The following is a 25,997-nucleotide window of genomic DNA, read 5'->3' on the forward strand; positions in this document are numbered from 1 at the left end:
CCCCTACACAGGTTAAAATAGATATGGGGCGCCTGGTTGGCTCAGTCGGTTAAGCGGCCGACTTCGGCTCAGGTCATGATCTCACGGTCCGCGAGTTCGAGCCCCGCGTCGGGCTCTGTGCTGAGAGCTCAGAACCTGGAGCCTGTTTCAGATTCTGTGTCTCCCTCTCTCTCTGCCCCTCCCCTGTTCAAGCTCTGTCTCTCTCTGTCTCAAAAATAAATAAATGTTAAAAAAAATTTAAAAAAAAATAAATAAAATAAAATAGATGTACACAATTTGTGAATAAGATCTACTCTGTTCCCTCTGGAGCCAGGGCTCTCATTGAGAATGTGGGGGCCCTTAAGACAACCAGTACATCAGTGAGGAGTTGGGGCAAGGGCAAATAAAAATAACTGCTTTGAAGTCACTTCTCTCTTGATTCATTATTCACTCTGTTGCTGCAAACCTGACTATTTTCCATAGTTTTGGCAAATTTGGTTCTGACAGCTCCTGCTTGCTTTTTTGTTTCTTTGAAGGGAAAAGAGCTTGGAGCTGCCTATTCTGCCATTTTGCTGACTCAACATTTTAAATTTTGAAGTTAAATTTTAAACATTGGCTGCCAAAGATACTATGGGTTTGAAAAGTTCATATGCCTAGCAGATCTTGTTACTTTTTTATTACATACCATTGGAGTGCGATGTTTCACTTTGGTCTGGATAACACCATCTTTTTCAAACTGTATCATATCATTAAGTGGGTCCCACGGTCTAGTACTGCATAAATGAAAAAAAAAAAAAACCATTTATCTAATAACTAAACACTCAAATACTTTTCCAAAAATGTTGTCTATAATTAGATTTTCATTAGTAATTATGAACCTAGCTGTAAGATTAAGAATTGTCATATCTAATCTTCTGATCCTCAGCTTACTTTATAGACCACTATCATGGCATCAAATTTACAATGAATGAAACACCAAATTTAAAATCTCATACTAATTTATAGATAGGGCTTAATAAAAAAAATACCCCAACAGTAAAAATTCTAGAAATAAAGGCAAAAAACAATGCGCATATACTGTTTGTTATTTATGTTTTAATTACTTACTCTGCAAACTTGTAATGCCATTCTCCTGTGAGTGAATCAAGCTCAAATAACTTGCACGCCCACTCTTCACTTTTTGTTTTCCGATCTCTGGCAGCTTGTCTTTGAGCTTCTTCTAAAACGTACTTCTCTTGAGTAGCTTCTGTTTGGTCTTTGGCATTTATGGCTCGAGTTACCCGCTGCCAGAGTCTAATACGTGTGCAAAAATAGCATTAAAAAGGCAAAAGAAAATCAAATCTACATAGAATAGACTTGAATCTCCTTGAGAGAAAAATGATGCCTACGTGGGTTTTTGGTTTTGACAAAGCTTATGCTTACAGGCTTAGAAATGAGTCAAGATATAAAAAGTGGTGTCTTGAGTAGAAATACACAGTGGAAACTAAGTTTCTTCTTGCCAAGGAAAAGTTTTTACCTGGGTTCTTAAACATATGGTGATGAATGGTGCTGACCCAAGATAATAAGAATGTACTGAACGCTCAAGAATCTACATTTTTAAGTTCTTGGGATGATTCTTATACACACTGTGTAAGATCCACTAGCCTCAAAGATCCAACACTGTAATGCCATGCTTTTCAACCTTGAATGTAGGAATTATCAGAGAACTTTTAAAATCAGAATCTTGGAAGTAGGCCCAAGTACTGGTTTTTTAAATGTTTTCTGGGTGATTTTAATGTGTAGCCAATGTTGAGAACCACTGACTGAGGTGGTGCTTGGCTGGTGAACTAAAAGTTACTTATCCTAAGACTCGTTTCCTCATCTTTAAAATATGTGAAATTACATTCACACCTCAAAAATTGTTGTATGCTTTGCAAAGCTTCACCCTGGATAGAGGGCATCATGTGGTTACAGCTGAAACCATTTTTAGAACTGCCGCATACATATTCTTTCATTTCTGACAGCCCCAATTTTGGGTGCAAAAGAAAAGTACACAGACTTGAATCGCCATGACAAAGAATGATATGCATGTGAGAACATGTAGTGAGGACTAAACTAATGTGTAAAAAGTACCTGGTAGAGTGTGTTTTACACAGAAAACTTCTAACACAAATAAATATAGCAAGAATAAAACTGGGCAATATTCATATAATTTTTTGGTTCAAAAGCATAAGAGATCCAGCAAGAATTCCATGACTTAAGAACAGAAACTATGTCTTTAATTATTGCTCAACTAATGGAAGTCCTCTAGAAGCCTGCATATCCAGTGACATAGTTCATATATTTTGCAAATCAAGAATAATTAGTCCCATAATTTTATACAAACAAAAGCTTTTGTTTTTAAATAGGCCCTGGAGCAGATAAGAGAAAGGAAAAAATAGGAAGTTTTAGTTTAGAGCTGCAGAAAACCAGTACGATTTTTTAACTAGTATGATTTGCATATTTATTTGACATTCACATATACAAAAAAAAAAATCCTGTCACATCACACAAATGTTAAACTATTTTTGCTGAATTAAAATGTGACTGAAAAGTGACAGAGAAAAGTGGCCAACTATTGAGGGGTTAAAAAATACTCTTCGATGCTCATGAAGTTGGCTGAAAAATGGTATACTTACTTCTCTGATTCAAAATCTCCCTGCTCTTCAAATTTTACAGTGTGCCTTATTAATCTCCACTGCTTAATGTCTGGTGTTGGATTCCAGAAGACCTCTGAATTATCAGTCTTTTTGTCATTAATAAAAACTTCACTGTCCTGTATTTAAAGAAATTAAAAATTAACGTAAAGAACTATCATTATTTAAATTAGGATTATTTAGTATAGTAATATAAAATTTTTTTCCTGTACTTAATCCCACAGTTAAACACATTTCTAAACAAATACAACTAGCACTTTTCTAAAAGCTCCAAATGTCTTGTCATTTCATAAAACCATTAAATAAGTACTTCTAGTCATTTAAAACTTTTGGTTGAACACACAAAAAAGTTCATGAGATTTCACAAGTTTTACTTAATAAACAAATTTCCAACAATTACTTGCAAAACCTCAACAACGATTTCTGAATTGTCACAGAGGAGCACAGTATTTGCTAACAGCTACAATGAGATGCTGCTATCTACGTACTCAACACAAACCTCAAAGAACCTTTCTTAGCATTAAAAATTTGAGTACAATCTTAGAAATTTCATTTTTTAAAAAAAGATAGTTTTATCTTTTTTTCCAAATGATTTTTAGATAGAAGTAAAATTTTAAAATTACAGAGCATATGCTACAGAGCATATGCAGCCTCTTGGTTGAATCTCTCGCTCCAGTTTCACTTTCTCATCACATTTCTCATCATTTTCTGATTATAATGCAGAAAACAGCATACACTCAGTGTTCACAGTGACAGTGCATCTAGGCAGTACCATTATATACCCTTTTTCATTTAAGCTCCTCTTAACAAAATTAGGTAAGTGCGAATTTAGGTCAGCAGAGAAATAAATAAAAGCTGTTGCTTCCAAATACCACTATACCCTTTCCATGTCCCTGAAAAGGAACTGTAACTCTAACTGGAAATGCCTCTTTCTTCTAGGTGAGGGGCAGGACACTGCTCCGAGAAGCAGCCAGCCCTGGAGCCAGAGTGCACAGGCTGGAACTCTTGCTCCATCACTTTGAGCAAACTGTTTAAACTCTCTGTGCCTCAGTGTCCTCCTCTGTAATACGGAAACAGTATTACCCACTTCATACAGTTATTCAGTATCAAATGAGTCAATACGAGTAACATTTTTTTTTTTTTAATTTTTTTTTTCAACGTTTATTTATTTTTGGGACAGAGACAGACAGAGCATGAACGGGGGAGGGGCAGAGAGAGAGGGAGACACAGAATCGGAAACAGGCTCCAGGCTCTGAGCCATCAGCCCAGAGCCCGACGCGGGGCTCGAACTCCCGGACCGCGAGATCGTGACCTGGCCGAAGTCAGACGCTTAACTGACTGCGCCACCCAGGCGCCCCAATACGAGTAACATTTTTAAACAATGCAGTATATTCTAAATGATAAGTGTTAGCTATTTTTATTGAATTAAACTTTTGGAAAGGTAAAGTATTATTACAAGACACTAAATATTGTTGATAACAGATCAATGCCAAAATATTTGTTAAGCTGAAGCTTATAGTGAATAGTGATGTTTTTAGCAATGGAATAAGTGAACTTTTAAAATGTGATTTTTAATTTTTTTCACAGAATAAAATTCTTTTTGTTAAAGCTAAAATAGAAAAATACTTACCCAATGGCCTTCCAAAGTAGCTAGGACTTCTTTTCCCAATTTAAGTTTCCCTGATATTTGATTAACACAGTCACTACTACCTAGAAATGGCTTTTAAAAGAGAAAATGTTACAGAAAGAGTTTACTTTTATCTTATATTTACATATAATGTAGACAAAAACAAACGAAAGAAGTAAGTATATAGTTACAGTGCTACTAAAGCATGAAGGGTGAAATGCTGACTCAAATTTTAGTCAGAAACGTTCAATGAAATTGGAATTTGTTGCTGTGGAAAAAATAGGTAAAAATAAACAGACTGCGTGAAGTCCAAATAAACATGTTGAGAAAGATCACAAATGATAACTCATGCTCTCTGCTCTCTCCTGACTCAACTGAGCTGTCAATGCTACGGTATGTTTAAGCAATAACAATTCAGTAGACTTAAGGGACTTAACTCATCTGTTAGAAGTAATAATACCCCTGCCTTCAAAACTAAACAGTAAAACAATACTTAACCAAAAATCCTCCAAAATTAAATTATAAGGAAAACACTTTGAGTTACTATATTGCCTTACTAATGACGCTCATCTGTGACAAAATTTTGGCAGATCCAAATCCACACCCTTAAAAGTATCATAAATTACTTAAAACATCTTTAGTCATGATTTTCAAATAACACTATCACCATACAAAAAAAAATTTGCTAAGATTAAAAAAAAACAACAACAACAAAGGGCACTGCGCCAAATAATACTTAAAAGAGATACTTTTTATTAGAACAAAGTTGCTGATTGGCTAGATAGCAACATAGGAGAAATTTAACAAATATTAAACAGTTCATAGAAATATTCTTTGAATATAATACACTGTCCTATACCAATAGCAGCCATGGTGAAAAGGTCTTAAATTTCCCTTTCACTCAGAGGCAGAGAGAATTTTCCAAAGATGGCCATCTTCCCATTGAGAAGTGGGGTCCATATCTCTTCCCCTTGAAGTTTTTTTTTTTTTAATTTATTTATTTTGAGAGAGAAAGTGCAAGTGGGGGAGGGTCAGGGACAGAGAATCCCAAGCAGGCCCTGTACTGTCAGCGCAGAGCCTGACATGGGGCTCAAACTCATGAAGCGTGAGATCATGACCTGAGCCGAAGTTGGATGCTTAACCAACTGAGTCACCTAGGTGCCCCTTCCCCTTGAATCTGAGTGAGCTTATAACTCTTCAACTAATAGAAAATGGTGGAAGTGATGTAATTTGACTTCTGAGACCAGGTCATGGATGGCAATACAGCTTCCACCCTGGTCACAACAACACTTGCACTTGGAACCCTGAGCCACCAACTAAGAAGTCTGACTACCTTGAAGCCACTATGCTGTAAGGAAGCCAAGCCAAATGGAAAGGCCACATATACTAGGTGCTCAGATCAGTAGTTCCAGTCTTTTACTCTTCCCAGTCCAGGCACCAGACATGGAAGTGACTGAGCCTTCAGATTATTGGCCCCAGTTGCTGAGTCACTCACAACCTGCAAGGCTTCCCAACTAAGGCCCCAAACATGATGTGGCAGAGATAAGACATCCGCAATATGCTCTGTCCAAATTACAGAACCCCTATGGATCAGAACAAGGTTGTTTTTAAGGCTGTGAGTTTTGGAGTAAATTGTTAGGCATACAATTCTTAGTGTACACAACTATAGCTCAAGCTGATACATGCTTTGTGGTATTTTGTAATGTTTTAATTTACTGAGAAATTTCTATCCATTTGCTCCATATATCTCATTTGTTATATTATACCAACAGTTTTATTAATTAAAATTAAAACAAAAAAAATGATGGTTTTGTGTGGATTTGGATCTGCCAAGGCTGTCTTTTGATGAACTCTGTGTTCTTATATTTATTTTTTAATAAGGAACTAAACTGTGCTCTTTGTTCAATATTTATAGCACAGATCTTTAATTGGGTGATACCTTCTATCCCTACTAACCTTTAGTTTGAATTCAAGTATTGCACTGTATCCAGTTTTTTGACATGTAATATTGACTATTCCACCAAGCTCCAGTGTCATTGTGCCATAAAGAATTCCTAAAGAAAAAAAAAAAACAATTTTGACAAAAGGTTGGAGAGAGAGCAACACTGGCTAGTAACCAGCAGAACTTTATAATCTAATCTCCTTCTAGGAAAAACCAATAATTCAAGAGCATTCTGTCCCACCCAATAACAATCAGTAGCATACACATAAAGTTGTTTCTGTAGGACTTAAATACAGGATACAATTATTTACAGATTCCATTCCATTTGTAGATGGAACTATTTCAGAATTCACATTCTTACGAAAATATATTAGCAATCCCCAAATAAATACTCACAGCACTTTTGTAATCATTCATGGACATGCACAGAGTGGTGAAAAATTTGAGTTGTCCAATGTGCAAACTGCCAGCTGAGGTTGAACAAGGTAACACTGCCTTCTGGTTGCATCTCTCATTTGGTAAATAAGTGCCTTTTTTGCAGTATATTTAAGTGCCACATTTTTCACATTTTGGTGCTTTTTGTTGGGGATTTTGTTGTTTAAAAATGACCCCCAAATGCAGTGCTAATGTACTGTACAGCATTCCTAAGTACAGAAGGCTATAATGTATCTTGTTAAAGCTTGACTCAGGCATGAGTTATAGTGCTGTTGGCTGTCAGTTCAATGTTAATGAATCAATAATATATAATAAGGCGTCTTTGAATAGAAACAAGGTTATGTATTGATTGATTGATGAAAATGTGTCAAAAGGCTCACAGGAACCTAACTTTGTGTTCCCCCTAGGATCAATAGTTTAGTATTCTTTAAAACAGTGTTTGTGGTAACTTTATGGAACATAGCTATCACAAAGTAGCTCATTTGGCCTTAGGTAAGATTCTTAAAACTCTCGGTTTTTGTTTCTGTGAAATGAGGCCACATTAAATAATTTCCATGTTTACATGAATCAGTCCCTAAAAGAGGATAAGTACCCAAAAAAGTTATTTTTAAAAAATGGGCTGGAAAGGAGTATACAGATAATGACCAAGCTGATGCCCTATAGTGTAGTAGTGCAGGTCACAGAGATCTTGACTCTGCAAATCCTAGCTATGTGATCTCTGGCAAATTAACTTCTGTGTGCCTCATTTTCCACATCCATAAAACAGAGACAATATTATCTACTTTATAGGGCTGCTGGAATGATTAAATGAGTTGATAAATGTAAATGCACAGAATGGCTGGGTACCTGGCCTGTTGTAAATGATAGTTTAGTATCTTTATTTTAATTTTAACTATCTTTAACAATGGGGGGAAAGTATAATACATTAGTTTTTAAGAAATTGCCAAATGAGAATAAGAAACATTTTTAAAGTATTTAGTACACTGAGAAGCAGGAAATTAAAATTTTAATAGGGAGTGATAGTACAAGAAAATGAAAATCACTTTTAAAGATTTTGAAATAATGGGCAGTTTCATCAATTTTAAAACCTGCACATTAGGCAAATGAAATTCGATTATTATAAATCAGCCTCTTCCAACTAGGTATGTTTTATAAAAAGTCTGATGTAGGTGAATTAATTCACCACAGAAATATTCAGCAGATGATAGCAATAATCTTCAGTACCTATAAACCAAGGACACTTTCAAATGAAAGGCTGACTACATCAATCAGAAAACACAACAGATTACAGCCATATACATTTACTTAAACAGGTTTAAGGAATATCTAACTCAAGTATGGGAAATACTTACCTTTACAATGAGCATATGGCATTGTCATGACATAATCTTCGCCTCTATTCAAGAAAGTTAATCGCGCTTCTCCTTCTAATATTGCGGATAATGAATTTCCTAAATTAAATATTATTTATTAAATTTAACAAAACCAATGCAACCAATTCAAAATAAAATATATTTAGGACACCCTTCATATATCTACAGTGGAATGTCTTAAAAACGTCTCAATCTCAACGTGCCCAAATATATATTTGTTACCTTATATCCAAAACATACATGACCCATATTCCTGGTCTTATAAAATGAGCACGTTAAAAAGGTACAGTTATGTGCTTATTATGTTATTTTATATGAGGCTCTTAAAAATCTTAGAAGTGTGGAACGTGCAATAAAACATTGCTTTATGGTATGGCTTAATGTATCTAAAGTTTGAATAAAAACATTATCATTTTTCTGCAAGTTACATAGTTAAGTCCCAAGCTTTAAGTACTAAAACGGACACAATACTACCATAGATAATTTAGAAAAAGAAAACATAAGCACAAACCATCAAAATGCAATTGATGATAGAATTTCATGGTATTTTCTCCTAGCTTTTCTCCCAAGTGTATTTTTCTTTTCCCCTATCATCAGTCTTATTGAGGTACAATTTACATACAATAAGTGACCCACGTTAAGTGTGTATTTTGATACTCTTGACAACTGTATACAGTCACATAACCATCATCATCACAATCAAGATATGGAACTTTGCATCAGCCCCATGGAGTTCCCCCTTCCTCCAGCCTCAGGAAAACACTGGTCTGTTTTTCATCACTGTAGTTTTACCTATTCTAGAATTTGTATAGATGGAATCATAAAATAGTTTACAGTGTCTGACTTCTTTTACTTAGCAAAATGTTTCCCAGATTCATCCATGCTGTTGTACCAACATTTCAAACCATTTTAACAACATTTATTTAAATTCTCTTTAATTTCCTCACCAATGCTTTTTTAGTTTTTCAGTGTACAAGTCTTATACATCTATTATTTTATTCCTAAATATTTTATTTTCACATACTATTATAATTAATGAGTTTTTTAAATTTCATTCTGCAAGTGTTCATTTTGAGTATACAGAAATACAATTGACTTTTTATTTTGGCCTTGTATCCAGCAACCTTACTAAACTCATTTATTAGTTCTAGTAGTGTTTGGTATACTCTTGAGAATTTTCTATATAGATTAGGTATGCATATGGTTTTTAACTTCCTCCTTTCTAATCTGTATGCTTTTTCTTTAACTTGCCTACTGCATTGGCTACAACCTCTAGTAACAATTTTATAAAGAAGTAGTGACAGTCAACATCTTTGCCTTGTTCCTGATCTTAAGTAAAAATTATTTAATTTTCACCTTAAGAGTATGAAGCTGGCTATTATTTTTCACAGATACCTTTAATCTAGTCCTAGTTTGTTAAGAGATTTTATTATGAGTGGTGTTGAAATTTGTCGAATGCTTTTTCTGCATTTACTAAAATATGGTTTTCTTTTATTCTATTAACATGAACTACACCAATTTTCAATGATATACCAACCTGTGCCTTTAAGACAAATCCCACTTGATAAACTGATCATGATATATATCATTTTAATATATCCTTTTATGTATACTACTCTTCATAAATACTGATTTGTTACTAATTTGGTAAGGATTTTTGCATGTACTATATATTCATGAGAGATAATAATATGTACTTTTCCTATAATATCTGGTTTTGGGATTAGGGTATGTAGGCCTCATAAAATGAACTGAGAAACGTTTCCTCTTATTTTCTATAAAAAGTTGTATAGATTGGGTTTTTTTTTGTTTTTGGTATTATTTCTTTGGTGTATATTTTGGTATTATATATATTAATTTTTTTTTTAATGATTACTTTTTAATTTTTTTCTTCCAAAAAATTTTTTTAACGTTTATATATTTTTGAGAGACAGGGTGCCAGTGGGAAGGGGAAGAGAGAGAAGGAGACACAGAATCTGAAGCAGGCTCCAGGCTTCAAGCTGTCAGCACAGAGTCTGATGCGGGGCTCGAACCCATGAACCATGAGATCATGACCTGAGCCGAAGTCTGACACTTAACTGACTGAGCCACCTAGGTGCCCCATAATGTTTATTTTTGAGACAGAGAGAGACAAAGACAGAGCATGAGCAGGCGAGGGGCAGAGAAAGATGGAGACACAGAATCCGAAGCAGGCTCCAGACTCAAAGCTGGCAGCACAGAGCCCGACGTGGGGCTCAAATTCATGAGCCGTGAGATCATGATCTGAGCCAAATTCGGATGTTCAACTGACTGAGCCTCCCAGGTGCCGTGGTATAATTTCTTCTTTAAATGTTTAGAAGAACTGAAAATATCTGGAACTGGAATATATTTTTGAAGGAAGACTTCAAACTACTAATTCAATTTCTTTCCCTGATTTAAGACTATTAAAATTTTATGCCTTTCTTGGGTCAGTTTGGTAATTTTTATTTTTCAAGGGATTTGCCCAATTCATCTAAGCTGTTCTAAGGAACATTATTGTTCATAATGTTTCCTTATCATTCTTTCAGTATCTGTAGGATCAGTAGTGATTCTGCTCATTTATTCCTGATTTGTACCTTTTTTTTGATCAGTCTACAATCAACTCTTATAATTTCTGATTTTCTGTACTGTTTGTCTACATTCTACACTAACGTCTGCTCTTCATTATTTCCTTTCTTCTACTTAGTTTGAACTTAATTAGCTCTTTTTCTAATTTCAGAGGGTAGATCACTGATTTAGATCTTTCTTCTTTTCTAACTTAAAGTTATAAATTCCCCTCTCAACACCACTTTTGCCGCATCTCACCAATTTTGGTATGTTGCATTTTTATTATCATTTAGCTTAAAATATTTTCTAATTTCTCTTGCGATTTCTTCTTTGGTCCATGGATTGTAGAAGTGTGTTGTTGAATTACTAAATATTTGGAGTTTAACTTGGTATCTTATTATTCGTTCCGTTTCTAATTCTATTTCCTTGAGGGGCGCCTAGGTGGCGTCCGACTTTGGCTCAGGTCATGATCTCACAGCTCGTGAGTTAAGAGACCCATGTCGGGCTCTGTGCTGACAGCTAGGAACCTGGATGGAGCCTGCTTCAGATTCTGTGTCTCCCTTTCTCTCTGCCCCTAACCCACTCGCATTCTGTCTCCATCTCTCTCAAAAATAAACATTAAAAAAATTAATTCTATTTCCTTGAGGTTGCAAAACATACTCTGTATGAATTCTTTTAAAATTAATGGAGAGTTATTTTGTCATCAAATATCATCATTACCAGTGAAAATACCATATATATACTTAAAACTAATGTGTATTCTGTCATTGTCTGTTGTAATATTTTAGAAATATCAATTAGGGTAAGGTGGTTGATAGTGTTCTTCAGGTCTTACATGTCTTTGCTTATATTTTATCTAGTTGTCTCATCATTTGCTGAGGAGAGAGTGTTAGTGTACAACCATGGTTCTAGAATTGCCTATTTCTCCCCTTAATTCTATTTTTGCTTCATGTATTTTGAAGTTTTGTGGTTAGGCATACATTTATTATTATGGTGATATATTAAACCTTTTATCTTCATGAAACGTTCTTACTCTGTTAATACTTTGTCTTAAAATGTATTCATATAGCCACTCAACTGTACTTAATGCTTGCATAACACACCTTTTAAATTTTTCATTAACTACAAAACGCCAAGAAAGAAACAAACTACATGTTAAGAGGAATACACTCTATCCAGATGTCTTTAAGTTTAGCTTCATTTAGACTAAAAAAAAAATGAATTCCTAGACCAATATAAACTATCAACTCACCTAGCAGTTTCTATACAAACAATTCAAAAACCAAATGGAAGGAGGAAGTTATCAAAAAAGTGCCCCTACAAGGCCTGAATTTTGTAAATTCTTTCAAAATATAAAGTAACAGATAGCTCTGATATACACAAATCATAATGTAACAAAAAAACAAGGCTAACTGCTGAAGTAATCCCAGAAAGTGAGCGATACACTTGGTACTCATAAAAATTTCTCAGGTACAGAACACATGCTCATAAAAGTCATTTATGTTATAATCAGAGGAGGGGCATGGAGGGACGGGAGGTAAGCAGGGAGAGAACAACATAAATATAGAAGAAAAAAAATCATCTTCTAAAACAAGCAAAATGTAAAACTAGGCAAAAAACCAAAATCAAGACCCCAAACATCAAAACACATAAAGGATACCTTAAAGAAATATAAAGGCATATACCATATTCTTTTATCAAAAACTATTGTTAGATTTCCCTGTTATAGACCCATCTATGGTTCTCCACTCTATCAGGTAACCAGACCCTTGGTTTCTGTTGACATATTTTCCCAATCTTACAATAATTATTTTTTTCTCTCAGATTTAAAATTCTTCATTTAATTCATTGATTTTTCTCCATTTAAAAATTAATTTTAGGGGCGCCTGGGTGGCGCAGTCGGTTAAGCGTCCGACTTCAGCCAGGTCACGATCTCGCGGTCCCTGAGTTCGAGCCCCGCGTTGGGCTCTGGGCTGATGGCTCAGAGCCTGGAGCCTGTTTCCGATTCTGTGTCTCCCTCTCTCTCTGCCCCTTCCCCGTTCATGCTCTGTCTCTCTCTGTCCCAAAAATAAATAAAAACGTTGAAAAAAAAATTTAAAAATTAATTTAAAAAAACAAAAGCAATTAAGGTTAAATACGTTCTACTAGTATACAGCTTTAGCCATTTGCTTATTTGAATTGTAATAGTTTTTAGATTAAGGTTTCCTATAATAACCATATTTCACTATTTTCCCTTATACTAATGAAAGTTTTTATTAGTATGTTGTTTGGCCCAAGATTAATGATCATTACTGACTGACCCTGGACCAAGTATTCTAACTGTACTTGTATTCTTTCCCTCTTTATTCAAAGACTAAATAGAATGATCAACCCCTCAGATACAATGAGATAGAACAAAAATCTTCAGTGGGACTAAAAGCAAAAAAATACATTATGTACTAAAATGGCTAAGAGTGGTCATTCCATCTTTTGATAAATGGTGCTTGTGATGAATTTACACGTATGTGATGAATACTTATACAAAATGAGTCCTATTTATGAATCATACTTATGAATGGGCAAAGAAAAACACTACAAAGGAAAGGCCATTATCCAAGTAAAGATGATACTTAAAATGACATATAAATTCCTTTCTGAAAACAACCCAAGACATTGTCCATAGAAAAGCTCACCAGGAAATACTACCTTCCAGAAAAAGGGGGCAGACTGAGACAAGGGGAAACTCACCATAGAACTTGGACTTAGCCAGGATACTACCACTAAGGCAAAATCCATCCTTTCGGTTACTAACATAAAAGGCAGATATTGGTGGATGATGGGATACCTATTGAACACAGAGAAAAACATAAAATACAGTAACATAAGCATATTATTGTACTATTGTCAAAGTTCAAGTCTTAACCGTATACTCTAATAATTAGTAAGAAGAAATGTTTGGTAAGTGGTAAAATTAAAAATTACAGTAATCAGCCTCCAAAATATCTCCCAAGGAAACCACCTTCTGGTATTCACATATTAGATAGGCTCCTCTTACAGTGTACCAAACCAAGTTTGTATAAATGTGATAGTATGTCACTTCTGAAATTAAGCTATAATGCACCATCCGTTTTGGTCTCTCTCTCTCTCTCAGATCATTAGCTCTGAGCAGCCAGCTTCCATGTTGTGAACAACTCTACGGAGAAGCCCATGTGGAGGGGAACTGAGTGCTCTTGTCAAAAGCCATGTGATGAGCTTGGAAGTGATATCTTTCAGCCAAGTTAAGTCTTTAGATGACTGCAAAGCTGGCTGACATCTTGACTGCACACTCATGAGAGACCCTGAGCCAGAACCACCCAGCTAAGCAGCTCTCAGATTGCTAAATCACACTGTAGGAGCTAATAAATGTTTGTTTTGAGCCATTAAATTTTGGAAGCCATTTATTTATACAACAATGGATAACTAATACAGTGGCTATTTTTGTATAGATTACTTAATAGGCTGTAGGAAACAAAAGTTTTAACAAATGATACTTCAGTCATCTAATATTTTCAAAATATATACACATTATGTTTTCCGAAATGAGTCAAAGCTAAAATCAAACTCTTCTCAAGCTTCTCAATTTAGCAAGGATTTACAATGAACTAAAATCAATTAAAAAATTAATACACAGATAAGTGGTTTCAATTTGAAAGGTATATCAAAATTTCTAGGGAAGAGGAAGGTTTTTCAAATGAAACATAGTCTCCTCATTCTTCTTAAACTTCTCATGAGAATTATTATAGTAAGGGGTCACTGTTATTGAGAAATAATGTCATATTCCTTAGGACCAGGGAGTAAAGGGGAGGATGGGGGAAAGATTGAGAATCATGAGTAAGATGTATATATGTCTAAATTAATGAAAGATTAAAACCAAGAAAAAATTTTTAAAGATATTTTATCTCTACCCTCAACGTGGGGCTCGAACTCACAACCCTATGATCAAGAGTTGCATGCTTCACTGACAGAGCCAGCCAGCAGTCACAAAATTAAGAAATATTTTTGACTGCCTACTATATATACAACAAAAAGAGAGATTTGTAAGAAGGGCATTCCTTCGAGGAGCTGACAATTTGATTAGGGAAATAAATATTCTGTAAAAAGTTAATGGAAGTGTTAAAATAACAGCTTAATGGATATCACAAAAAAGAATATAGAAGAGAGAAATTAGTGGGAGGTGTAGTCACTTGGATCATGAAAGAGGAGTAGGTTAGGACTGATTTAGATGGAAAATAGCCAAGAAGAAATATTGGGATGGGAGAATTAAATTTAAAAATAATGAGGCCAAAAAGTACAATATCAGGTTACCTAGTTGTAAATGCACAGACAGGTCTAACTACTGCCAAAGGTTCAGAAAGGCATCAAATTTGAGATTAATTTAGAAAGATAAGGAAGACCTTGAATGCCAGACAAACAGGTGTAAAATCTGATTTAGGAAATAGGAAACCACTGAACAATTTTGGTCACAAAGAAAACAAAACCGGTGTGGGAGGATGGCTCAGGAAACATATTTATTTTTGGTCACAGGATTCCATGACTATAATAGTAATACCTATAAGTATGGTATTTAGTCATATTCAGTACTAAAAGATTGAGTGCTTACCAAATGTTCACTAATAAGAAAGGTTAATAATCAACAGTGAGTTTACTGAGTTAATATTTTTTATTAAAATATCCCAGTAACTTCTGAACCAGTTTTGTTTCTGTAACATGCACTTCTGATACCTGTTCAGCAATATAAAATGTTTTGCTGTTTGTTCTGGGATGAATCCATAAACAACGGAAAGTCTCACCAAGTATAGGATTGTAAGGTTTCTTCAGTCCCTAGGAAAAAAACATACAAGTTTCAAAATACACATCTGGAAGATTTCACCTCCTCCCAGTCAAAATGGGTTTAACTCTTATCCTTATAAAATTTCACAGTAGAGACAGGAAATAAAGTGAAGTAACTTCAATCATAATATAGGTCTAAATGATTAAGTATTTTACAATTTTTCTAACTCAGAGGCCCTGAAATGCTTTTCAATAGATAAAGATAACATAAAAAATAAAGAACTCATATTAGGCTAAAGAAAGTTAAATATAAACATTACCTTTGGCTTTTTATAGAATCCTGACAAATACCATTTCACTACTTTCTTCAAACGGAAGTAAGGATTTTCTTCAAGAGCAGCCCTAAAAACACCAAATGGTATAAACAAAACTTTTACAAAATATCTCACAAATTCTCCCTCGTATTTATCAAGTAAACCAACTGAGTATATGATTGGAAAGTGTAAGTCATATTTAAAAAAAAATTTTTTTTTACATTTATTTAGTTTTGAGAGACAGAGGGAGACAGAGTACAAGTGGAGGAGGGGCAGAGAGAGAAGGAGACGCAGAATCCAAAGCAGGCTCCAGGCTCGGAGCTGTCAGCACAGAGCCCAATGCGGAGCTTGAACTCACCAACCTTGAGATCATGACCTGAGCCACCCAGGCGCCCCAAGTATAAGTCATATTTAAAACAGATGGCAAAAACAACCATGTATATCAGTCTGTAAGAATAGCTTTTCATAATCTGGTTATTTTTCTCCCCATTTTTCCCATTGTTTGATACACTGCCCAGGTCTTTGTTCAAGTAGTTTTTACAAACTCTCCAAACCAAGGTTTTTCAAGTGGGGTTCTGGAGAGCCTTAGGTATTTCCAGGGGTTCTGTGAGAAATTATGATTGAAAAAAATGAATGTATTTTGAGATTCAAGAACTGTGTGATGCCTAGTATTTGCAATGATGGGGCAATGGCCAAGCAGCCTCATCAACAATTTTGTGAGAGGTGTTCAGTTCCATAAGTCAGAGAAGGATTTGATTTAGTCTATTCTCAGTCACTTATTTCAATTAGAGGAGATTAAGGATAACTGGTGAATGCTGCCCTACAAGAAGGGAGGACAAGAGGTTGATATTAGCCTCTCCCATGCAAAATGCCCCCCTAGGAATAGGACCGTATGTCCCTTGAGCTCCTATTACAAAATAGAGAAGTTTCAAATCACAAATATGGAAGTTTTAAGATAATTTAAGTCAATCAGTGCTATTTTTAGCCTTCAACCCTAAGTGCTACCAAATGATTTTCCAGAGTAAATAAATTTGATCATTGTAACAGATAATCAAAGAACAATTTTCATTTTAAAGAAATTTTTAGAAGCCATGACTCAGCTACCCCTTTACCCTTTTGCTATTGCTCTAAACTGCAAAATGTTGCAAAACATTGTAGATGTCGGAAGTGAATTCTGAGTTTTCACATGTATATGTATGCATATATAATACATATAATATATACATTACAACTTCGTACATACGTATATTACAATTTAATTATTTATTATTTCCTTCAAGCATGTCTGAAGGTTCAGTGTGTGATTTTTGAAGATGAAGTGTGAAATGGAAGAGACCAGGCTTAGGTTTACTGACCACTGTGCCAAGTTGAAACGCTGCTCTTAAAGGGAGTAGCAACCTTCTGTCCTCTTCCTATCTTGATTTAAATTCTCTTGCTATGCAACTTTACTTACTATTTTGTATTTGCATAGTTCAGAACGCAAAGCAACATGGAGAAGTATACATGTCTTGCTATTGTCCCATCTCTCCATATAGGCAACTTTTTTCTTTTTTTAGCTTTTTTAAATAAAGTTTTCTTTAAGCATAAAGAAGCAAATAAAAATATGCAGCCTTCCTTTTCTTAAAAAGATAAAACAGGAAGCAAACCACATATTTTTTGTACCTTGCCTTTTTCACATACACATAATCCTGGAGATCCCTCCAAACCAGGTTACAAACTTCTTCCTTATATGTAAATGCACCGTATGTTATTAACCCACCAGTCAACTGTGGCTCAATACTTGAGTTATCTAATCTTTTTCTATTACAAGCCCTACCACAACAATCTTGTATATATGTCATTTTGAATATGTAGAGATATATTTGTAGGGGTTTTCCCAGAAGCAGAATTACTGGATCAAAGGACTGACTGCATCTATAATTCTGGTAAACACTGCCAGGTTCTTTTCAAAAGCACCGTGCTGGTTTGTGTCACGCAGCAGTGGCAGCAGCAGCAGCATACAAGTGCCTGCTGCCCCACAGAGCCTTGGCAACAGGGTGTGTAGCCAGAAAACTGCAACCTTTCAACTTAGGAAAGTGGGCATCTCTCAGGAAGATCTCACTGTCATTCATAGGAACCTGCCTCACACTCAGAGAAATGAATTTCTACACAGATAAAAGAACTATAATATATAAAGCAAAACTGGAGTATAAAAGCTTTTGGATTTTGGTCACTGTGATCGATAAAAAACAGTATCTTTTTATTTGAATCTGCACTTTTCTTATTTTGAGTGAGATATACACATTTAAGCACTGTTTCTATTCATCTTTGAAGTACCTGGTCATTTCCTCTACTCCTTTTTCTATTAGGTTGCTGGTCATTTTCATTAAATTTCTAAGAGCCCTTTTTATTTTAGGGAGATTAACAATTTGGGTATGCCTTAATTTGCAAAAAATCTCCCAGTTTTTCAATTATCTTTTGATTCAGCTTATGACTTTTGCAACGTTCACTAATGCAACTAATAGCCTAATAAAGCAACTAATAAATTTAATACAGATATTGATAAAGAATCTAAAAGCCAGGCCACAGGACCAGAACCTAGCATCTCAGAACACGCAGTGTCTTGAACAGCTGGAATGGGGGCAGCATGTGAAACCTGGAAAGGTATACATAAAGTTGATGTCTTTTACTGGTTCCCCAAGAAACCGCTGGGAAAGAGATCGGCAGCTCCTCCTCCACCTCCTTTACTCCTGCCTTCCCCAGAATTACATCCAGGATCAGCTGGCAGGAAACAAAGCAAAGATGAAAGTGGGGATTTATACCGTGAGCCAGCAACTGGCGGAGCATTCTGGTTGTGGAAAGCAGCACATCCCTCATGAGCATGCAGACAGGATAAGCACAAACAGAAGCACAAGCCCCAGGATGGGACCTGAACAAGAGCTTAGGTGACCTGGGGGAGAACAAGGAATGCTACCACCTCTCCCCATGTTAGGTCAGGAAACAGGTCAGGGAGCCTGTGAAAGCAGTACTGTCTGTCAGGTAAGGGATAGACTCCTTGTCTTCCTCACACTTGTGATCTCTCAATTCAACTGCATAAATGGAAACATTAGAGCAAAGTATTAAGTATTCTTCTTATTAAGGTCAACTGTAGAACTGGTGGAGAGAGGGACATCTCATTAGAGCCTAGTTTTGGTAAGGCATAACCACTGTAATTTGCACTCTGAAAAAAAAATCTCTTAAAACCATGAAGCATCTTTCATTTTAAGAAATGAGAATCTACTTACTCAGATAAGAAATCTGCATGATAGTAATAATCTGAAAGTTTATCCAGGAAAGAACGAGGTTCCAAAATAAATGTCGGCAGAACCACCCTGGACAGGTCCATGCCAGGACGGACTTGTTTCAACAGTGTCCAGATAAGGCTTTTGTTTTCTTCAGACACAGTTTCTGTTTGAGAAGCCTCACCTGCCTTTAGCAATTGACAAAAAAATACTCAAATATCATATTTATCTCAGACACATTGGATATGTAAAAAAACAGCTGATGTTGAAATATGCATACTCTGTAAGACTATCCCAAGCATTCTTAAAATGGGAAATAACTCATTAGGTAATAAGTCTATAGCTATAAAACTTAGGTAAAAAGAGTAGTCGTTAAGATACATCAAAGTGAAGGATATACACAAAGAATTCATTACAAAAAATATTACATGCAATTATTTTATACCATATTCACTTCTAAGAATTAGCAATACCAGGAACATTACAAACTCATGTGTCCTTGCAATTCACATTGTACCTGGCAATGACATTAAGGAGTACTAGTACTATCCTATTTCAAAAACAAACCTGAAGAAAATGTAAACTTTAAATTTAAAGAATTTATTGGTACTCATGTGAGTACACATGTTATTTATAAATCCTGAGATATTTCACGTGTATGCAATTTTTAAAATAAAATAGGTATCATCTAAATGTTCTCTTTCAGAAAAATAAGCAACAGGTCAAAGAAACGTCTTCAATTTCAGCTGAAAATTTCCAAGGATCAGAAAACCAATATCCCTGAAAATCATAGACTTTTACCTCTCCTAGTTCTTCATGGCTCTGTTCAGTGTAGGTAGTCTCCTTTAAAGGCTCCACGGGCTCAGGTTCGATATAAGAGTCATCTTGCCTTTCGGATGTATCTGTGTCACTTTCTTCACTTTTCCCCATCACCTCATTGTCAGACTCATCATGTTCTTGATCATTTTCTTTATCAGATTTATCAGAATACATATCTTGGTCCTTAAAATGCTGCCGTTCAATTTCACTATCATTTAACCTTGAAGGTAAGAAATATTAAGAGAAAGAATAAAAGAGACAAAGAATATTTAATTTATAAATCAGAATGATATGAACATTTATTCAGAATTTGAGTGTCAGGCACTGTTCTGTGTTTTAGATAATTTTACTCAGTTAACACTCAAAAACAATCCTATGAGATAAGTACTATTATTATTCTCACTTTACAGATTAATAAATAAAAGCACAGAGAAATTAAATAACCTGGGAAATATTACAAAAGAACACTCTGAACTCTGCCTCTTTACCATTTAGGGCAAAAAGCTTCCAACAGTAAAGTTTTGGACTTTGCCTTGCTAGATTCTTTTCTTGGTTTTACAAACATCATCACTTGAATCAACCTGTCACTTCTGGCCTAAAGAAAAACTTCCAAGTCAAGATTATCAGATTCTCAAGTGAACTCAAATGAATTATGACTTTCCCTCTGTAAAGGTCTCTCCAAAGTCACTTGAAGTGAGTGAAAATGTCAAAGGTAAGTAATTATATCTCTTTAATACTTGACTCACAGGTTTAATCTTGAGAAAAAAAATCCAAGGAGAACTAGAAATGGATATTTCAGTTTATGGAAATAAACCTATAGCCTAAACAGATTAAGATGCTACCCCCACCCTATTCATACAGTGATTAGGGTTAATAATCTGTACAAAATAGAACTTATAAAAAAACTCACTTCCAGCTTCAAAAAATTAAAAAAACTTTTTTCCAAAATCTTCATTTGGATTCTAACCAAAGAATTTCTAATAGAAATTCATTCTTATGGTAATTATTTTCTTTCTTTCCCTTTATAATCATTTTTTTTTTTAAGTTTCTTTATGTATTTTGAGAGAAAACAACCATGCGTGTGAGGGAGGGAGAGAGAGACAGGGAGAGAGAATCCCAAGTAGGTTCCTCGCTGTCAGCACAGATCCCAATGCAGGGATCGATCTCACAAACCGGGAGATCATGAACTGAGCCAGTTAAGAGTCAGATGCTTAACCCACTGAGCCATCTAGGCACCCCTATAATCATATATTTTAAAATAGCAGTCTAAAATTGCTGTCTCTGCTTTCTTACCACCTATTCACTCTTTAATCTCTCATGATCTGGTTTTCACTCCCCTAAATCCACTGAATCTGTTCCTTTAAAGGTAACTAATGACAGCTTAGTTGACAAATCTAGTGGCCTTGTATAATCTTCACCTTCTTTGACTTCTCTGCATTACAGGATTGTGACAATTATTTTTCTTAAAATGGTATTAGTGCCTCGGTTCCATGTAACTGTGGTTTGACTTTTTGAGCTCTCTGATCCTTTTTACTTCCTTCCATCTGTAAGATATTTTAATCTTCCTTGACCCTCTTTTATTTTCTCTGTCCTCTCTCCCCTTTGGCAGGCTTGCCAGTTTCAAGCCTTCACCATCATTTGTTTGATTTTTCAAACCCATGCATGCAGAAATAAGCTTCAGACCTATGTTTTTTTAAACGCTTGGCTGATATCACTTATATGTCCTGGGGCCAATGCATCCTCAACATGTGCAATTATTTAATATATTATCATCTCCCAACATGGTCCTTTATTTTACTATCATCTTATCGGTCACTGAGATTTAAAACTTGTAATCTTCTTTAATTTTACCCACTCCCTGTCCCTTACATCTAGGCAGACTATGTATTTCAAAGGTAGGCCTCCACTTACCGGGTCTCTGCATCTCTTAGCTCATGTTTTGTCATACGGCCAAATGAAAATGTTGCTATGTTGACTACCTTTGTAAAAATCTGTTATATTGATCTTCCCTCTGATTCCCTAGCTGAATGTTATCTTTCCAACTTCTAAATTCTCCTGATCCTGTATTACCCTACAGCATCTCTCCTTTGGTTGTTTGTGTCATTCTTATCTTCCTATCATTTATAGTTTCCTGGCATTTTATAGGTTTTAAACAAAATAAAACATCTCTCCAGGATCAGAAAGCTAGTATGCTGTTGCACTGGATTCAAATTTAGGATCATATCTGATACATCTCCCTATTTATAATGCAGTGAATAATACAGCAAAGTGTATGTCTCATACACAAAAGAGGCTCAAAAATTTAAATGAATAATTATGTGCAGATGAATTTTTAAGATTCCAAAATAAGAGCATTTAAAAATTATCTGGTATTCAATAAAAACAATGGACTATTTACAGCTGAAGAGCTTCAAGGGAAAAATCTTGGGAAGGGGCGCCAACAAACACCCATTCCTAACTTTGAGGAAAGTAACCTCAGTGCTGTTGGGAATAAGTAGCTTCAGAGCAGAGGCTGAATACTAGGGCAAGGGAGGAGAAGTCTAAGTTTCCCTCCAAAGCAATAAAAGAGATTTGAACCTCAACTAAGGTACTTGTTTGTTTCCCCAGGGAAATATATTTTTTTTTTAGTATTAACTACAATGAATGTTTCAGGGTATAAAACCACAAATAGGATACAGTTCCAACTTGAAACACCTGTGGTATAACAGGAGAATTCCACAAATACCAAGCAGAGCAAGTCAAGTGCCATTACCAAAAAAATTAAAAAGTGCTACAAAACAGTAATAGAAGAACAGATTATATCTCACTATTGTGAAGCAAGAAACGCTTTGCATTTGATGTAATATTTGAGATTGGTCTTGAAGAATGGGATTATGAAAGGAAAAAAGAGCAAAGAGGACTAGAAAACATTTTTTTTTTTTTAACGTTTATTTATTTTTGAGAGAGAGAGAGACAGAGCATGAACAGGGGAGGGGCAGAGAGAGAGGGAGACACAGAATCGGAAGCAGGCTCCAGGCTCTGAGCCGTCAGCCCAGAGCCCGACGTGGGGCTCGAACTCACGGACCGCGAGATTGTGACCTGAGCCGAAGTCGGACGTTTAACCGACTGAGCCACCCAGGCGCCCCTAGAAAACATTCTTAATGGAGGGAACACCATGTATAAAGAAAAGGTATGTATTTGGGAAAGAACAACTACTTCACATTAGCTGAAATAAAGGAAATAACTTTCTATACCTTATTACAGCAAATAAGCAAATGGTAAATCAGGCCTCAGACCATATAATGGGAAGAAAACAGCCACGTTCAATTCTAGATACACCACAAAAATTCTAGGCCTGCCACTAACCTAGTGAATAACATCGTCCCTTCTAAAAATCACCAAATTAGTGGCAATAGCTACTTACTGAAAGTTGTCACCAGTGTGGAGATTGTTAGCACGTAATAAGCCATACAAAGTCACATGTGTGCTCTCTGATGAAATGCTCAGGTCATGTTCCTTTCCTTCTCTGATCATTGTACGTTTAAGAAGACTAGAACATTTCAAGGCCAACTCCAAAGCATCCATCCAGCACCTTCCTAGAAGAACACAGATTCATAAGCAATATAGTTCAAGAAACTATAAAAACAAGGATCCATCTTAATTTAATACTGTTAACCTTTAAGCATACTATTATTTCTTTGAGAAACATTCACTGGAAAAGTTCACGTGAATATAAAATCTTGCAAGGATTTTTTAATGCAGTTTTTCAGTTTAGCAAGTGCTTTTCACAGACCAAGCATCTAAAAACCACGGGTAAATGAACAGTATATAGAACACATTAGAAAGTACACCTAATCTAAAATAAACACACTTTACTTCTAAAATCTTAGAACATTAACAGGTAGTATAATTCGTAGCTACCAACGAAGGTACAGAAAATACACTAAAGGGGTTATGCTTCTACTATAAACAAACTTATCAAATTAATATTTTGTTTCTGATAAAAGGTCTAACCTCAGGTTTACTACCATCCACTTTACTCATAGGTACGAAAATCTGAAGTCATGGAAATAAATGCCTGTACAATATTGTCATTAACTGCCGCATTAGTAGAAACACTAGTAACTTTATTTTTAAATTAAAATTTAGAACTGTATTAGCAAAATAAAAGTTAGTTGCTCTTAAAATGTATATATATATATTTCCATATCTGTTGGAAACATCAGCCAAGTAAAACGCTTTTCATAACATAAGCTTGTGCCTATGACATTTTAAAAATAGTCATCAGGTAAAAGTAAACTCTAAAAGGTTACAAGATTCCCTAGGTTAAGTTAGTCTAAACTATAAAACATAAAAGTGAGGAAGAAATCCATTATCAATTATTAAGGTTTTAAAGTTAGTGTGGCTTTCCCATTAAATAAGTTTTACCCTCTCCATATTGCTTCAAGAATTAAATATTAAGTGGGGCGCCTGGGTGGCGCAGTCGGTTAAGCGTCCGACTTCAGCCAGGTCACGATCTCGTGGTCCGGGAGTTTGAGCCCCGCGTCAGGCTCTGGGCTGATGGCTCAGAGCCTGGAGCCTGTTTCTGACTCTGTGTCTCCCTCTCTCTGTCCCTCCCCCATTCATGCTCTGTCTCTCTCTGTCCCAAAAATAAACGTTGAAAAAAAAATTAAAAAAAAAAAAAAAAAAAGAATTAAATATTAAGTTACTAACTGCAGAAAAATTTGTATTTGAATCTTCTATATAAAAAAACTCAAAACAGTATATATGTGTATAAATGTTAATTTTTAATAACAAAATACAAATAATATTAAATGTACCTCTAAAAGTACAAAACCTAGTGAGTTACCACAAAGAACACTAACGAAAGTAAAAAGAGTGTTAACATATCAATGGAGGATGAAGAAGAAAACTTTCGCTAATTCATCACTCAATTATACAGTGCTTCCTTCCTATCAGATTTTTTGTCTACAAAGTTAATGTTTTTAGTATTATAAGCAATTTATAATTACAATATGTCTGCTCCAGTACCATACTAAAGAGATTTTCCCCAAAGGAAAATACACAGTGGCATATAAAATAAACCCTTAAAAAAAATGAGGGCCAAAATCAAATCCATCAAAATCTGTATTTACCATCTGACTCTGAAGTAGCTCGGATGATCAAGTAACTGCTAGGTAAGGGTTGAGTTATAGATCCAACTGCTTCGCCTTTGGGGCCCTGAAAAGCAAAGCAAAGCAAAGCAAAGCAAAGGTGTACAGTTCATATTATGAAATCTCAACTTCATATTATCCACTATTACCTATAATAATCTAAAAGCAAACAAGCTTTAATTTTATGCTTAAAAAATATTAGGTAAAGTTTTAAGAAAGTAAGTATTAAGGAAAGTTTTCCTCCTCCAACAAGTATACATCTTTAATAGAAAGTTGAACAACTTAGAGCTATCATTAAACATGATCTCTATTTATGGTTCACATAGTAAAGAAAAACCTGCAACTTATTATACTAGACCAAAGTTTAATTTAACAGAGAATTTCCATCCAAAAGATACTAAGTAATATTAAATTTCTAGAGGCCTAAAAAAAAGCTGGAAATAAAATTTATAAGAAAAAGAGAAATGAATTTTGAATAGGTCTAGGGGAAAAAAATCTCTGTTTTATAACCATTGATATACTTGTTATAAAATACTTGTTATGAAATACTAACTAAAAAAGTTAATTTTATTTTTCCAGAAATAAAATGGAATTTTTTCTTTGTTGTTGTTGGCGAGGGTTATTTGTTTTAGGAGTATACAACACCAAGAACCCGAAATAATTAGTATCACCAAGGCTAATCTTAGGTGAACACAGTTATTCTTTGGGAAGGAAATCTGAGGATGAACTCACAGTATAATTTTGATAGTAAAGCATAATTTTAAGTTGTAAGATCAAAGAATAAAATGAATTTGAGAAGCATAAACATAAAGAAGGTAAAGATTCAAAATGAAAAAGTAGAAAAAGTCATATAATTTTAACTAATACTGTAATATCCCTTGGGTATTTTCAAATAGCTTTCTAATTTATTGGCCAGTTCCTAGAACCATCACAGAGTAGGATCTAGTCACACTGCTTAGGTTTCAAGCTTGGTTCCATGCTAGAAAAATTTCTTAGGTAAACTCTTTAGGCCTTAATCTCTTTACCTAGGTAACAGGGGAAAATTATAACCTCCTTAAAGGTATGAGAATTAAAAAAGAGTCCATATA

General features: G+C 35.0%; 1 protein-coding gene across 12 annotated transcripts in view; it reads right to left on the reverse strand.

Annotated features, from left to right (window-relative positions):
• The window catches only part of OSBPL8 (oxysterol binding protein like 8), a 153,887-nt gene that overhangs the window by 10,743 nt on the left and 117,147 nt on the right, over positions 1 to 25,997 (reverse strand). For all 12 annotated transcript variants that reach the window (XM_023257268.1, XM_023257267.2, XM_023257264.1 and 9 more), the window contains 13 exons: positions 24,892 to 24,976; positions 23,181 to 23,352; positions 19,760 to 19,997; positions 18,962 to 19,146; positions 15,705 to 15,786; positions 15,337 to 15,435; positions 13,324 to 13,420; positions 8,011 to 8,109; positions 6,238 to 6,335; positions 4,285 to 4,374; positions 2,637 to 2,773; positions 1,087 to 1,272; positions 665 to 752 (listed from right to left, as the gene is read on the reverse strand). In XM_023257268.1, coding sequence (XP_023113036.1) covers positions 665 to 752; positions 1,087 to 1,272; positions 2,637 to 2,773; positions 4,285 to 4,374; positions 6,238 to 6,335; positions 8,011 to 8,109; positions 13,324 to 13,420; positions 15,337 to 15,435; positions 15,705 to 15,786; positions 18,962 to 19,146; positions 19,760 to 19,997; positions 23,181 to 23,352; positions 24,892 to 24,976 — 1,656 coding nt within the window. The remainder of the gene's footprint in view (positions 1 to 664; positions 753 to 1,086; positions 1,273 to 2,636; positions 2,774 to 4,284; positions 4,375 to 6,237; positions 6,336 to 8,010; positions 8,110 to 13,323; positions 13,421 to 15,336; positions 15,436 to 15,704; positions 15,787 to 18,961; positions 19,147 to 19,759; positions 19,998 to 23,180; positions 23,353 to 24,891; positions 24,977 to 25,997) is intronic.

Source organism: Felis catus, chromosome B4 (genome assembly GCF_018350175.1).
Source record: "Felis catus isolate Fca126 chromosome B4, F.catus_Fca126_mat1.0, whole genome shotgun sequence".
NCBI lineage: Eukaryota > Metazoa > Chordata > Mammalia > Carnivora > Felidae > Felis > Felis catus.